At 23.2% G+C, this 17643-nt stretch overlaps 2 protein-coding genes across 3 annotated transcripts; both read right to left on the bottom strand.

The window, feature by feature from the left end:
• Window positions 1-652: 652 nt before the first annotated feature.
• Window positions 653-13265, bottom strand: LOC112598764 (cathepsin L-like). 2 transcript variants are annotated; one of them, XM_025345363.1, is made up of 14 exons: window positions 12979-13265; window positions 6061-6207; window positions 5902-5988; window positions 5707-5832; window positions 5484-5642; window positions 5338-5409; window positions 4823-4936; window positions 4315-4534; window positions 3785-3933; window positions 3499-3595; window positions 3148-3419; window positions 2169-2262; window positions 1855-1928; window positions 653-1639 (listed from the first exon to the last, which is right to left on the bottom strand). In XM_025345363.1, exons 1-14 carry the CDS (start codon window positions 13051-13053, stop codon window positions 1565-1567), a joined length of 1761 nt encoding a protein of 586 aa, XP_025201148.1. In that variant the 5' UTR covers window positions 13054-13265; the 3' UTR covers window positions 653-1564. The 2 variants fall into 2 exon arrangements, with proteins under 2 accessions (XP_025201148.1, XP_025201147.1); XM_025345362.1 differs by lacking the exon at window positions 1855-1928 and adding an exon at window positions 1971-2044 and having other exon boundaries at window positions 12979-13261.
• A 2838-nt stretch (window positions 13266-16103) lies between these two features.
• On the bottom strand, window positions 16104-17537 carry LOC112598951. Its single transcript, XM_025345620.1, has one exon. It carries the CDS (start codon window positions 17365-17367, stop codon window positions 16186-16188), a length of 1182 nt encoding a protein of 393 aa, XP_025201405.1. The 5' UTR covers window positions 17368-17537; the 3' UTR covers window positions 16104-16185.
• Window positions 17538-17643: the final 106 nt, after the last annotated feature.

Raw genomic sequence — 17643 nt, 5'->3', positions numbered from 1 at the left:
AGATCTTAGATACCTACCTATATACAGGAATTATTTACAATGATAGGCACACATAAGTGAAGAATAATAATAGTAATAATTTAATTGATATATAAAATTAAATAAATATTCAACTTTTCCTTTTGACAGGTACTTATGTAATAATAATAAAAATAATAAATAATAATAATTTACCTATAGTAAACCTTTAACCTATATATTAATATCTAAGGACTGACAGGTGTACTAAATACTGATGATAGCAGTGTTAAGGAGTAACTATTATTTTAAGTTATAAATTCCTGTAATGGCTGTAATAAAATTATTTTTTAAACTATTATTATTAAATTTGTAATTTGATGATAAATTAATTACATTTCTTTCAAGTAATTTAGTTTTTTTCATAGTAAAATTACAAAATTACTTATTTATTACTTTTTCTTGTTTAATATTTTTAAACTAGCACTTTTCTGAGAAATAAACATTAGTTTATAAAGTACCGATAATTAATTATTTTAAATTGCAAAATTTCAACTAAGATAAAATGCTACGATTTTAATATTAAAAATCAAGATTTGATAGAGGATTAACCATAAGAAGTAATAACTCGTATAAAGAGGTGTAACATTTTTTTTATATATGTATCTTATACATTATATAAATAATTATAACATAAATTAATTTTTATTTATTTTTTAATATAATAACATGATAATACATCAATAGGATTACCAACCATATTCTACAAGATTCTACATAAGTTACATATCCATCATAATGACCAATCCAATGACGAGATAAAATCGACTCCTACTATACAACAGAACAATTACTGCAGTTTTTTTTATTGCAAGTATAACTAATATAAGTATATGGATATTAAGTATCATTGTTTTGTTACAAAGTTCAATAATATATAATATTATGTTCATTATGTAATATTATACACATAGCACATGTTTATATATATATTTCTTTTAATACGAGTTCTAAAAATTGCCAAACTGTTGGAAAATCACATAAAAAATTTAACAATAAACTGCACTTTGATGCGAATGAATAATGGTTGGAAATTACCTATTATAGAACGTATAAGGTCTATAGGTAGTTTACAAAACTTATAATCATTTACAATTAATGCATACACTTGCAAAAATAAAATCTATAATAAAGCCTATACTAAATCCCTTAAAAATTATCCGTTTGCAATACCCTTAAAGCATAAAAGAACATTTCCGAGGAATAAATTACAATAATTAGTAGATAAACTAAATGCTATAAATCTAATTGTTCATTGTTTTATTAGTTAAAAAAAAAAAAAAAATAATAAAAAAACTTTGTAATATTAGATATAAAAAAGAAATTAAGTAGGTACGTCTATAGTTCATGATTAATAATAATAATAATAATAAAATAAGTGTTAGATACACTAAAAATCTATTCATAAGTTCAAATTAATATAGTAAAATTCTACAGTTCAAAAAATTAAAACATTAATACAATGTTTATTATTAAGTATGTTATTTTGAGAATCTTTAATGGTTTGAACAATTATTTAGTTGTTAGATTAAAATTTAACAAGAAATTATTCAATAATTGCTGAAGAAACCATTTGGTTGACACCACAAGATCCATCACCTCTGTAGAGCAAATAGTAACCCTATAAAAAATATTACATTATAGTATTCTATATCATAAAACTTTATAAAATATATAGTAAATAATAGTATAAACAAGCACATAGTATTAAAGTAACAATAAAATATTTTTTTCACACTATTTGGACCACTTTTTTAATTGTTAATAATAAACAACACATAATTATTGATTAAATATTATGACTTATTATGTGCCTTAATTTTTACATCCCATTACCTGCATGCCCCATTTGTCACCCCAACTGTTTTTAATGGTCCAAAACGGTAAAGTTGTATTTAAATAAGGATATTCTGAAAAAAAAACATATTTTAATATATTTGTGTTTAACTTACTTTTTCTCCCCATCCAGGTCCCCAACTATTTTTAATTAACCAATATGGTAAATTTTTATGGGTATATTTAGTTCCTAAAATGAAAATATTAAAGGTTAACCAAAGCAATATTTTAATTTGAAAACGATCATAAATATTATTATTTATTATATTGGTACACATTGATTAATTATTATTAAATATAATGCAATAACTTACTGTGGACACCGTATCCAACAATGGCTACACCATGATCCAATGATTTGGGGCTACATAATGCATGGATTGGATGTGATACACCACCCATATAAAACTGAAATAACAATGATTACTTATATACAAAGAGTGTAAGTCAGTCAAGAATGTGTAGTTAGTTTTAATAAAAAATTTTAAATAAAGATTTAAAAAAACAAGAAAAGTCACTTTGTTGTACAGTAGGTTATTTAATCTTTAATCTATCATAAAATCTATCACTGAGAGGGTACTAATGTTATAAATATTTGCAATTTAAATTTAATAAAAAACGATTCTGAGTGGAAACAATCTGTCAGTCTAAGTACAAAATAGTTTGTAATCATGGCAATTTTAAATGTTAAAAAGAAAAAGTATTGTGATTACGTATTTTTGATATTTTTTAATTTCATTAAGAACAAACGAGGAGTTATGTATTCAATTTTTAAACTTCTTTATTCAAAAATGAAAATTTTTATCATATTATTATATAAGTCATAAAAACTAAAAATAAAGGTAGAAAATTTCTAATTTTTATAAACGACTCAAAAAGAGGCAAAATATTTTTAAAATTTTATCGTATATAAACAATGTTAATGTTTGGTAACAATTTACTCTACTTATTTTTAAAAGTATTGAAAAAATTTCTTTGAGCCTTTAATGAACAAATAACTACATACATTTTGCTATGGGAAACTTCTGAAATTTGAAGATCAAAAGATTTTTCCTGTATCATAAAAGTTTTTCATTATTCTACTTAAATATCTTATTTCCTATTCCAATACAGCATGAGGTTATTAATATAGGAATATTTTAATCTACTTTATAATTAACATTTTGTTCTTTATAGATTTATTGAGATTCAGATATAAATTTATAAAGTAAAGAATTTAATGAATAAAATACAGAATTTCTTAGTTTTTTCAATACCTCATATTACAAAATATTAAAATTGTAAATGACATACCTGCATAGCATTAGCATTAACTCCAACAGATAGGGGCCCATGCTTAACTAAAAATTTGGCAATATCTTCTTCATCTGTAGATACATTCACAGCCTTGGATATTGATACCTTCACTTCACTTTTTTTTAATTGGCAACCTTTTCGATCTGCGTGACCTTCATAAGGATAATCTGACTCTGTCTCTAAGCCTCCTAAATTTTCGACAGCTTCAAATGCTTGAGTCATTAAGCCACCACCACATCCATTATCCAAATTATCACAGTCAATCAGTTCTTTAAAAATAAAATTTATATTAATATAATAAAAATCCAATTTTGAAATATTTAATCTCAATTGATAATTAATAATTACCTTGTTCCGAAAGGGACAGAAGTTTTTTAGATTTTAATGCATATTGTCCTTCAATATTGGCTATGGCTGAGAATGCCCAACAAGATCCACAAGCTCCCTGAAATAATAATGTAAAAAAAATACAATTAATAATTTTATTCTCATTTTTCATTTTATGTACTCTATATTTGTATTATTTTTCAAACAAGTTACATTGTTTAAATGTAGAAGAAAATGATTATTGATTATGAATACTAATAAAACATTTATTATTGATTAAAATTAAATAAAAACAGCTTTTAAATACCTGATTTTTTACTGGTGTTACTGCATTGTGGTCTCTCCAATCAAATTCATTAGGAATAGAGGCGTTCTGTGGAATAGCTGCCATAGGTAATGTGTTTTTACTTGACAATGATGAGTCCAGGCCCAAATATTTCTTTTTAAATTCATTTTCTATTAATCCATTAGTAAAATATTAAATTCTTATTTTATTATACAAAAATGTTTTTAGTAACCAAAAGTGAAATTTGTTTAATTTTAGATAATGAAAAAAGGAAGACATTTAAAACAATAAGTTTATTATAAGATTTTGCACTAAAAGTGTTTCATAGAGTATTATGAAATTCCTTTACTAATTATAATTTAGTTAAATTTGTTTATTGAAATTTTAAAGAAATTTTAAATACCAAAAAATAAATACATATTACCAAGACAAAGTTGTTACAAACTTTTTTTAAGTTATTTTTTTATACAATCTAAAAATTTAAAATATTGAATCATGACATGATAAATTGTAATTTTCAAATATTATTTTTAAATTATATGATAAATTACTTGTAAGATCTGCAAATTGCGTAGCTCCATAAATAGCACTTCCTTGTTCATGGGCTTGTAATAATTTTACTTTCTTCATATTAGCAGCAAATATTCGGAATCTTCTATTCTTTTCTTCAAGACTAGAATACATCTTATTATTTGCCATGATAAAATTTTCAAAATCTGACTTTAATTGTAATCGATCATCATTAATATTTTTCTTCGGGATAAATGTTTTCTAATAAAAAAATAAAAACTGTTAACAGATTTAAAATTTAATGAAGTGTATAATTGTATCCTTAAGATAAAATTAATTATAGCACACAGGACCAATGAAAATACTGCAACTTCTTCAGTGAACTGATAAGTTTAGCATAATAATCAATAAATAATTAACAAAAATTGAATCTGTTAATAATAATAAATAATAAAACATCAAAATGAAATATATACCGAGCGTACTTCAGGTTTAAAACATAATGGGCATAAATAATTAATATTTAATATTAATTATAAGTGAACTTACAGAATTTGATGTATCTATGTTGGTTTTATTTGGTTTATAACAATTGAATTTTAAAGTATTTTTGTTGTTTTCCCATGCTTGTTCCCACACTTTAATATTACAAATTCTACATTTCTGTAAAATAACAAAAAATACATAGTAAAAGTAGCAATAATTAAATTTTTATAATAGATAATCCATAAATAGTATAAATTATCATCTAATAATCAAAAGTCCTTAAATATCTTAAGGGAAATAAACTTTTTTTCCTCAGATATTTTATTTAAAAAAAAAAAAAAATGAAATGACAAACAATTAAGAAGAAACAATTATTATGCACTAGTACTTGTAAGTTTTAATATTATAACCTCATTTTATTTATGTAGCTTCAAATTTTATTTAAAAATTATGATAAAATAAATATCATACATTTCCACAATATTGTATTACATTATCTAAATTAGATGATAGTTGTTATTATACATTTAAAAACAAAATTATCATTCAATTATCTACTAATTAATTTGATAGATTACCTTTTTATCAACTTCACCTGTAGAATTCTCACATATTTCCATTTCAATATTATAAATAATTCCAGACACAATCTATAATATCAAATTATTTAGTTAGTTTTTATTCTGATAATTAAATAATTATAAATAAAAGTCATTTTTTTTACTTGTTTGGATACATTTATAATTTTTGATAGCACGTGTGGTTTATTAGATCCTTCTTCTTTATCAATAGACAATAAAGCATAATCCACTATATCTTGAACTTTCTTATCATTAGTATTCAAATTTAATCTTCCTCCAAGATTTACATTTTCATGTATGTCCTATGTAGAGTAAAATGTATAGTATATTTTTTTTTCATTTGGATATATTTTAATTTAATATTACTCTTTTAGTCACAGCTATATTTGAAAATGAAGCAAGTTCAGAAGGTTCAGAACAAGCCACTTTAGTAACATTTTTATTGTTCAACCACGATTGTTCCCATATGATTACATCACACGATCGACAATTCTAAAAAAGAAGTAGTTAAATAAAATTAAATAAATGACCAAATTTTCAATGAAAATTAGATTAACACACTTTGTGATCCATGACAATATCCTCGCCTTTTGATGAATCTTTTTCACACGCCAATAGTTTTATTTTATAATTTATTCCGGCTACAACCTAAATGTTAAATAATTACAAATTAGAATTTTATCTAGTTAAAATATTTTTGAATATAATTTAATATTATACCTGACTTTTTGCAGAAATAACTCGGATTAACCCCAAGGATCTTTTAGACATTGTTTGTTGTGTTATAGAATCCAATGAAAAGATAGCCAGTTGTTTCATGTTTTCAGTATCAGCATTAATATCATTGTAACCTCCCACAGGAGATGGCTACAAAAAAATAAAAATTAACCTCTATAGTAAAAAATGTAGTTTCAAACATAATTTTTAAAGGTAAAAATACAACTTTTGAAATATTACTAAGTTTTTCTAGCAATATAATTCATTTAGAAAATTAGTTTTAAGCATTCCCAACAGATTTAATAAATATGCATTTATAATGAAAATTAAATAAATGTTTTTATATTTAAAGTTATTGATGTGATACGTTTCCATCAATTCACATCAATACTTTATGTACCTAATACTTATAAATATTATTTGCAGTTATAATTTATGAAATACAAAATTATATTAATATGTTTTTAAAGTAGAATTCTTAGAATATGACCTCCTATAAAATAGGTATATTTTATAGAAAATAAATTTTCTACTATTAATGAAGGGTTACCTATCAGATTTGTAAAATTATATTGCTAAATTTTACCTTTTAATAAAATTATCATTGTAAGATTTAACTGATAATGATTATGTATAATATCAATCATGCAACTAATAAAATACAAAATTTATTATTGTACATAATATTTTTTTATATATTTAATACAATTTTAATCTTTAAATTGCAGATTTTTTATTAAATATAACTAATACAAAATATAAGCCATTTGTCAATTTTACAAAAACCATTAAAAATTATATTATTACTATTGTGATTATTAGTTTATTTTTTGGAAAACCCATCTTAAAACTTTTATATCAATATATCAGTTCTAAAAAATGTTTTGATCTTATGTTCATAATTATAATATATTATAATTTATTAATCTAGAAAAATATTAATTATTTTATAGTATCTTTAGCAAAAACTATAATTTTCTAAATACACAAAATATTTGATTGTTTTTATTTTAAAATATATATATTAAAAATAAATCTGACAAAACAAAAGATATTTCTTAGTTAACTCTTAACTTGATACTTAAACAAGTCAAAAGTCTACAATCTTAAAAAATACAGTATTTTTCATACAATTTTCTTATATTCTATACTAATATTTGTTTATAAAAAAACTATATTTTGATGTTTTGAAATTTTTCCATTTTGATATCTGTAAAAATTACATAGATAATAATTATTAAATTGTCATTTTTTAAAATAATTATATTTTGAAATGAGTTCTTACAAAAAAAACTTTATATCCATTTCAGTATATAGTATACTAGATAGTTTATGATTTCCAATTTAGATTTTTCGTCCCTAATTTTAAATTTGCAAATGTGTTTTGTAAAAATCATTTATTTTGTTTCAATATTTTGATCAGGAGTATGAATATTTTTATTGATATCGGAAATATTTATACTTGCTATTACATTCTATAAATATAAAATAAATTAAATACTTTCCTCATTCAAATAGAAAAATATTATAAATTTGTTTAACCTCTGGAGCACGAATAAAAGTACGAGAATCATGTAAAACACATGACATTTCTACAGCTTTATATGTATTGTTTTCGGTCTTATTAATTGTAACTTGACATACATCACAAACCTTAAACCAAAAAAATGTATGTAATCCCGAGAAAATTTTTTAACACATTCGAGACGGACCGTCATAATCTAAGTTACATTTGAGACAAGTCATGCGTTTGGCGCGTTATGTTTGCTATCAAATTTTAAAAATTGATATAAAATCATATACTTAAACTATTGTTTTAATGTAAAAATCTATCGATAGGCAAAATCGTAAAGATTAATTATATAAAAATAATAAATTATTTACTACATGTGAAGCAGTCACTGGAATTTAATTTGTAGCGCCCGTTGGCTGTTAAATAATAGATGGATTTATTTTCAATTATTAATTTTAGCGAAATAATTTTTCATTTTCTTAGACTCTCGTGTATCGGCTTGACAATATTTGTTTCTAAATGGTAATAATGTTATATTTATGTAGACTTGCTTATTACATATTATACCTACATAATATTGTTATTAGCTATTGAATTATTTTAAAAATAAAAATACATTGTATATATTTTATTTTTATTAGTAAAATATTATTTTTTGAAGTTTTATATTTAAAAAATAATGGTTGATTTTTATTTGTCATTTTTGATTGTGTCTTAACCCGTAAAAAAAATACAAAGAATTTAAGTTACAGAAATAATTTTTTTTTTTGACAAAATCTTTAATATTTTTGCTATATTACAATGAAATTATGAAAATTGACTAAAAATCGAAAACATAATAATTGTATGAAAAGTGGTAAAACCAGCTTGTCTCCGGGGGGGGGGGGGGGAAGAAGTAAAAATGGTCCGTCTTCTTTGTACATAGTTTTATCAAGCACCTCGCAAATGATTCGTCTCGAATGTGTTAAACACATTAAAAACTCACAAAAAAATCATTTCTTGATATTTTTTGTTCAGGATGCTTTTCTATTTCTTTTTTCTGATTCAAATCATTAAAACGACATGCTGTTACTTCTATTTTGTTTTGATTTGAAGTCTGCAATTTCAAATTTTAATTTTCTAATCTTATCTAAAAATTTTTTTTATCTTACATGTGATACATTGCCAATTTCTTCAACTTCAATTAATTTATGCCCATAATTTGAAAATCCTTCCATTGATTGCAATGCAATATCAGATAATTGTTTTATAAATGTATTAATTATTCCTTCTTCAGTATGTCTTTTTATTTTTTTATGATTGATAATATTTCTCACAGAATAACGATGGTTGTAAAACTTGGAGATAAAATGTTTGTTATTCTCATTCTACAATAGAATAATTTAGGAATGTAGTGGGTAGTAAAATAACAATCAGCAAAATTAATATTAAAAATGATCAAAAAGTTTAAATGATTGTATTCTTACTAATTTTCTTCTTTTGAATTATACAATTATCCAAAAATTTAAGAAATAAATAGTTAAAACTTAAAGTTCAAGCAAGACTTATGCCCTAGGGATATACTTCACAAAGCTATTTTTTATGTTAAATTTAGTGGCTTATATATCAATATGTTAGTCAATTTAGCAATAATGTGCATTCCAATAAGTGAGACTAAACTCATAATATATTTAATTATAATAAATGTTACACAGTGTTCCATTTATTTTAAAATGTTAATATTGAATTAACTTCATAATTATTTTTGTTTTTCACATATAGGTGAAAAGATTATATAATTACAGGCAATAAAATAATTAGTATTAACTATTTGTCTCTTTATCATCAATATAGTTAACAAGAAAAATATTTTTTCAAAAACTGAATTTTTATACTTGATATAACATAAATGTTATGTTATGTTTGGTATAATGTGACTTATAAAGTTTTGAGGTCATGTATAAAAGCACTCATTAGCATTTTTTTAAGTGTAGATCTGTTAAACTTATAGGACAATTCATTAATAATAAATTCTTCATGAGATTTTAGTTTTAGATTTTTTATATAACATAATATAATAGTAGCTTAGTCTCTAATTTTTTTCCTAAACTATCAACTATTCCTGGATATCTGATTTAGATCTTAGATACAACTGTTAAAAATAAGATATTAATTAATTATGTTTTATAAATTATACTTTTATTTAGCAGCTACCATGAATGAATGAGACATTAATTAATTATGAAGGGTATACTTAAAGTATACTGCAACTGTAGAGAATAACAGTTTTTTCTAGGTAAGGTTAGGTTAGGTTAGGTTAGATATACATTTTATAATAAAGTGGGCCTCAATTTTTAATTAAAAATATACGAGTAAGCTAAATCTAAATCTTTTTATACAATGAGAGGACAAAAATCCAATTCCATTAACTTGCCAAAAATGTTCTATTATTTCATATATTTCTAAAAACTTTTAGTTAGGATTATAAACCAGAATATATTATTTGATATTTTTATTTTTATATCATCCAAAAATATAAAAGGTTAAAATATATTATACTTTGAAGTTTGATTTTTAATAAATAAGATAAAAATAATTAATATAATATCTAATTCTTATTTTAAATACTATTTATCTACTTCTAAACCAAATTTGATGCAAGTGGATAGTATGGCCTTCAGTTAGTAGAATATTTTACCAATTATTAAGTAGTTGATATGTTACAATCAACATTTGTTAGATGAACAAAATAAAAATATAATATTCAATAAAGTTTCATATTTTTAAATTCTTACTTTACCTGAATATTTTTGCAAAAAAATACATTATAAATTTAACTTGGATAATGAAATAAATGATTGTTAAAGTTTAATTCGAATTTTAAACTTAAATATTTTAGTTGGGAATTTTAAAGAATACTATGTAAATACCTAATACTTTCAATAATATAATATTAACAAAATAAGTAAAAAATAAAAATACTTTTGTTATAATTTACAAATAATTTAACATCTAAAATTTTTAGATACTTACGCAGTTTTATGCTATTTACTATTACTATTGCTACTTAATTATATTTGTTTGTCTAAAATAAATTTTTATCAAATAATTTAATTATATATTATATAAAAAAAAAAGCATAAAACTATTACAATTTACAATGAAATCAATTAATTTTAATTAGCTGGTAGTTATTATTATTATTTATTTCAATACGAATTGCAGCTTAAAGTACAGATAGCAATTAAACATAATTAAAAATACAATTCAAAAGTTTATAAAGTAGATAGGGATATCTTTTTTATATCAGATGTAAAAAAAAAACAAGGAGAGAAAAATTACATATTATGATAATTTAAAAATTAATAGATAAATCTTTGTTAGCAATACATATCAACTATAAAATGTTTAGCTAAGAGAATAATTTGACATACACAGTGATAAAGAGAAAAGATAGGTTGAGCAAACTTGAGCATAGGTAAGTTTACCTTGGAAAGTAACTCAATACAATCAAGACTCAGCAATAAGGAAAGACCTTGTTAAAAGTTATTTTCCTATCAGTTAAGGACTGTAAATATAACTTGTTTAAAACTGCTTTTAGTTATTACGTATTTGTTATTGAATACATTTAATTATGTGTACTGAATAAGAGTCGAAATAGGGTAAACCTTAGAATAGGCAGGCAAAAAATCATATTTTCTAACCATTCAACATGTATTACAGAGTATATAACATTTTTCCTGGTTACTGTTATAATTTAATTTGGCCGAGTTTGGCTATTGCTAGCAACATGTACATTAAATTAAAATTTGTTCTAATTAAATCAAGAAATGTATTTACATAAACCTCCTTATCAAGATTAAAACTTAAAACATAAAATAGGTTTAAAGCAGCGGTTCCCAAACTTTTTTGAACGCGGTGCCCTTTTAGGGGCAACATGTTAACCACGGTGCCCTGCTGTATATAACATGAAAGATAGAACAAAAAAAGTACTCATTGAGAACCAATGAAACGTAGACCACGGTGCCCCTAGAAAGTGCTGGCGGTGCCCCTAGGGCACCGCGGTGCACAGTTTGGGAACCGCTGGTTTAAAGTATTATATACTTAGTTTTAAAAGAAATAAAAATATTGAATTTTTCTTCATCAGTAAATATAGTGTTAGTAATATATAATATACTTAATAATTAATTACTTTTACGTCACTACTCACTAATGAGCAAAATTACAAGACAAAAACCAAATATTATTTAATTCTCCCAATTTTATTTTAGTAAATTATTACAATTAGCAGCTATTTAGACAAAAATTAAATCTTGTCTTATAAATAGATCAGTTAATGAAATTAACATATTTTGTATTTTCTAAAACAGTTACTTTCACCATTACAAAAACGTAATATTTAATCTAGGTCAATTGTTACAAATCGATGTTTAGAAATAGCGGACAATTGGACTTAAATACAAAAAATTGAACAATTCTTACCCATAATTTAGTATGATTAGTATGTGGCTTTATGTTAAATTTTTCTTTTTAATTCCACTAAGGTCAATTTGTAAGGAATCTTATACTTAATTTTCAAGCTATAGGTATTAAAATTAAATATTTTTATTTTCATGCATTTTAATATTAAAATTGTATTTGGATGTTTTAATATTTTCTTTAGATCTCACACGCATTTTTTCCAATTTATTTATTTTGAAAAATATAATAAATTATTAACTATACAAAATAATTAATTTTTTAGAATCAAATTTGTTTAAAAGTTGTTATTGGGATCTAAATAAAATAAAATAAAGAGACCAAACTTGTTTTTAAAATCTAAAAAATGCGGACATTGATCAGTATTCAATACGATTCAAATAAAATAGGGCTTTTAGAATGAAAAACAGTTTGTTTCAAATCCTTTAAACAGTATTTATTTTTTTTTTAAATACCATATTTTTCAGGTGACAATTAACCAAATACCCACTATTACAATAACTAATGCAAGTCAAAATTCTACATAGATATTTTAAACCAAGACGTAATTAAGGTAATGAGACTGTATAATTGTTATTTGTTAGAATCGACATTTTAGGTACCCAATAAGTTGAAAACAGATTAATTTTTATTTCTTGTGACCAATTTAAAAAAATCTAAGTATATTGGTGATTATCAAAATTTTTATTTCAAAAATTAAAGTTTTTTTTCTCATATTCATTTTAAAGTGAAATCAATAAATATATGTATATACTCGTATACATATGTACATCTATACATAAATAAAAAACATGTCAATTAAAAAATATAAATTAAAAAAAATAATAAAAATGCATGCAGGTATAAAGTAAAATACAAAAACATTTTTTTCATATCCTTATAACTATTTTGTCTTTTTAAATGCACATAAATTCTCGATTAAAAATTAATTCCATCACAGATATACTAACCTTGTGGTTTTGGGTAGAAACATTTTCACCAAGTAAAACAATAAAGAGGCAAAATCCTAGAAATATAAATTTCATCTTGATTCTTTAAACTTTGATTACTGTCGTGATTTTAAAACATTGAAGTGAACTGTAAGTTGCAACTCAAATAATCAAGCCAAGTAAATGCGTATTACGTCTTATATAGAATTAATAATTACTAATTAAATACTTTGTTGTTGTGACTTGTGGATAACTTATAAGATAATACCTGATATGACTATATTATGTCTATATACAGTACTCATTGTCCGTGTATGAACATTGAACGGTCGATATAAAAAAAAGATCAACTATTGATAACACGAATAAAACAATAACAATACTATTATTATATATTCTTGATTGCAACTGGGAATAGAGTTGTTATACACAGAGACAATAATAATAATTTTTATTTATTTCAGGGTTTATACTTCATACAGTTTACAAGAAACTGGTAACAATTAGTAGGGATAGGTTATACATTGGCACCCCTATTTTTCTTTGTTTTTTGGTTATAAAGTACAAACGCACTATAATGAATATGGGGCACTCAGGGGGCAAAATTTAAATTGTCGGAGGATATGAGGGGAATGTCCCTCTTTTTTTTGAAAAAGAAATATTTCAGTGTACCCATTCTAATTATATTCTAACAAAATAATCTTCAGTATAAAGTTTACATCTTTTTTTACCCTATTAATTGTTTTCCAATTAAAGTACCTATGCGGCTATGCGTAAAAGTTAATATATAATGTACATAATATCTATGTATGAATGCATTTAAATCATTTAATGTGTATAATATAATATATATACTCGTATAATACATGAACGATTGACCTATTATCTATAGTTGACGTTAGGTCACAGTTGATATTTAATATTTTAATATACAAACTATATAATAAAGTTAATGATTTATAGGTTTATATTTGGGTTAGATTAAATGTAGATTTAAATTTTTTATAAAATATATTGATATTGCTTTAAATATTTTTTAACATTATATAATTTTTTAAATATTCATTCTTTTTGGTCCATTTATAAACATTTAAAATGCAAAACTTTTTTTATTTAATTTATGTATAATCAATTTTTATTTATTTATTTTTGAGAAAAAAACTTACAGTAATTATAAAATATTGAAAATACTTTTTATAAGAAATTAAAGTAGACATTTTTGCAGAATTTATAAATATTACGAAATTTATTGAAATTCATAATATTTTTAATTTTAACATTTCTGAACTAAAAATTTGATATAAGATTCCTCATAAGTTACATCTACTAATAGTAGTAGACATTTACAAAAATTGAAAGTACCTATAAGCAAAATTATTATATAATCATTTGTTTGAAGTCCTTGTCTATTAGAAATAAATAGCCACGAAAAAATTTTGGAAACTTATCGATATTAAAAAAATTATTCTGATTATTAGGTATACATTTATGTCCCGTATGCAGAGTCAGGTTGGTTCAGCGAGTTACCGAATAAAACTGTGGACTGCTCAAAATTTGAACCGATAATGATAGTGTTAGGCCGTAATTTTTTTTTTTATAAAATAATGATAAATTAGTACAAAGAAATAAAATATAATTGAATCAAATTATTAAGCCGTATGGTAGCTGTAATAATTGTATGTAATCAAACGTTAGAAATCTATTGAGTTGGTGGATCCGAGGTCGATACCTTGCCAATCTAGCACTGCCAGTACCTATGTAGTAAAAATTATTTACCAATATCTTTAAATTACTATTTACAGAACCTGAGAGGGTGTAAAAGATTTTTAGAGCCTAAGCTTTTTAAACACTTAATCACAATTCACAATTCCTATTTATTCCTTAAATGTGTATTTACTTTACACATTACACTATGATATTTGTGACAATTGATACTTTTTATAGCCATTGATTACAAATAGTTACGACTTAAAACTCATAACTGTATTTTTATAGGTAGTATAAAAACCAATTAACAATCATTGATAGCGCTATAGGATTTTATACCTATGGAAATGCTTATGTGCTAGTTTAATACGAATCTTCGGCATTCTATTAGGTCAAAGTAATCAAACTGTCCTCATCTGTATATAACACCATCTAATTACAACTTTTGAGTACCCATTGGCTATGTTTATCCATAAGTTACCTATAACCATATGATCAATGCTATAACTTACTAATTACTATAGATTATTACAATATAGAATCTTAAGTTGTGAGTCCAGGGGATTTAATTTCCTGAGAATAGTTGGTTTGTGAATTCTATGGCTATATATTTCATGCATAAGCATACACAGACTTTAATCGCTGATGCAAAGCACAGAATTTTTTTTTTTTTTTTTAAGCACAGAATAAAGCTCATTTTTTACAATTGGTATTGACTGTGAAGCACAGGTAGACTGAGTTATTGTATTACTACAGTTTGTAATATTTACTAGGAACCTATTTGTTGTGGCTTAGGTTCAATTATTCAGTGTCAATTATCTAATGAAAAAATTGGCACTACCATGGATCACAGGTATCAGCTTTAAACATTTTGCAGATATAGCACATGTAACATAAGATCATGGGTATATATTTATCTTAATTCTTAAAGTTTAATCATTTACCTCTAAAAAAGAAAAAAATGTAAATGTAAAATACAAAATAATTTAATCATTTTTCAATTTATTGGTCAAATATTCTTAAAACAGAAATTAAAAAAAAAATTGACCATAACTTATATTTTATTTGAATCAAATAAAAATTATATTTAATAAACTTTTACATTCACTAATTTTTAACTTATTATAAGCATACTTCATTAATACTTTCAGTTTTAAAATATAATTTATCTATTATCTATACACTATAATATAAAAATATGTTAAATATAATAATAATTCAATGAAAAGTATTAATAATTTACAAATTGTTGATTAGTACAGAATAAATTTGTAAATATGTTATTCATAGTGATGCTAGGAGCAGTTACTATTTCAAATATTTATTCAGCACATATTGGATATTTATTTCTTATTATCATAGAGAATATTTATTTATCTTTTTTTGTACATAATATATTAAGACTCAATTATTATATTATTAAACAATAAAAGCAATTTTAAAAATATAAACAATTTAAGTAGGAAAGCTGCTTAAAATTAAATACCATACTAGGAATAATATTTTATATCTTTGGTGATGTTACATTGGATCCCAAAACCCTGGTGGTGTTAGAGCATGATTTTGATGTTTAACAGAACGATGTCTTGAAAAGTGATTCATGGCATTTTTTGCATCTACAGGATTATCATTGTTTTCTTCATAAAATTTGCAGCAGTCTTTACAATCCCAACCATTTAATAATTTTCGTTCATTATGTTTTCTAACAGGATCTTCTTTAAATTTATAATTTGGTAAATCACTTTTTTTATCATTTAAACCTGGAATAATATCAAAACTATCTAATAAATCACTATTAGAAATTTTGCTTTGTTTTTTAAGTGTTGTTACATTATTTAAAATACTCATTGATATATTGATTGGGCTACAATTGGTTTCATCATTTGATAGATCAGAATTTTCAGTTTGATCATGTGAAATACTAGTTTCTTTTAATTTTGAAGTATTTGTTTTTACTAATGGTAATACATTTTTATCAGAATTCATTGTTCTATTTAGAGTACTTGAAAATGTATTCTCCAAATCATTTAGTTGTGTATTATGAATATTTGTTTCATATATATCTTTAGTTGCATTATTTTTCAAATGTAACATCTCAGGACTAAGCAAACTAGAAGAATTGAATGCAGATATTTTAGGTCTTGGAGTACTGAAAGTAGTAATATCCATTTTAATCTTTTCTTTTCTTGGTTGAAGCATTAATGTTGTTTGTTTAGATTTTTTTAATAAATCAGAAGGATTTCCATCACGCTTAACTTGTAATTTCCAAACGTTATTCAATTCATCTTGAGATTTTATTTTGTTTTCTTTTTCATATTTTTCACACATTAAATTTTTCTTAGTAATTTCATTTAATTCAGTTTTATCTTTCAGAGATAATTTTAGAGGCGAGTATGATGAATATAATTTTCTTTTTTTAGCATATTCAGTATTTTTGTTTGAAAGCGATAAAATCCATTGAGTCAATATATCAACAGCAGACAAATCTTGGTTAGTTGTGAAATTTAATAAACTTGCTAATGTTTTAACTTGTTCATTCATTTGTTCTAATCTAATTTTTAATTTAGAACAATCACATTGCAAATCATTAGTATCAATTTTTGCTACATTATTCATTGTTATTGTTTTGATAAATGTACACACATTTTGGCAAACATCTGTTAACATTTTTACATGAACCTCACCATCATTTTGAATATTCATTTTTTAAACAAAATTTTAAGTTAAATGTATGATACTTAACAATATAGTTACCCGGTATTAATTGGCATAAAATGTAATGTTAATATTGAACTAGAGACTGTATAGATCGTGAAAAATGTATTAAATAGATAACATTCGAATGAAAATATATATTATTTATTTAAGTCAAATCTATAATAATTATAGTGTACAGTATACAATAAAACGTTATATAAACATTATTATTTATTATTATTTATATTACATATTATTAAGTAATATATACACCTAAATTAT

The sequence above is a fragment of the Melanaphis sacchari genome, unplaced genomic scaffold (assembly GCF_002803265.2).
Source record: "Melanaphis sacchari strain LSU unplaced genomic scaffold, SCAv2.0 Contig4_pilon_pilon, whole genome shotgun sequence".
Classification (NCBI taxonomy): domain Eukaryota; kingdom Metazoa; phylum Arthropoda; class Insecta; order Hemiptera; family Aphididae; genus Melanaphis; species Melanaphis sacchari.
The sequence above is the reverse complement of the archived record's forward strand: the minus strand, read 5'-3'. Positions and strand labels throughout refer to the sequence as shown.

Coding starts and splice junctions, on each gene's coding strand:
- LOC112598764 (XM_025345363.1), bottom strand. CDS start 13,053: ATGAAATTTATATTTCTAGGATTTTGCCTCTTTATTGTTTTACTTGGT. Junction 5,989..6,060: donor TTATTTCTGCAAAAAGTCAG/GTATAATATTAA, acceptor TTTAACATTTAG/GTTGTAGCCGGAATAAATTA. Junction 1,640..1,854: donor GTGACAAATGGGGCATGCAG/GTAATGGGATGT, acceptor TATTTTTTATAG/GGTTACTATTTGCTCTACAG.
- LOC112598951 (XM_025345620.1), bottom strand. CDS start 17,367: ATGAATATTCAAAATGATGGTGAGGTTCATGTAAAAATGTTAACAGAT.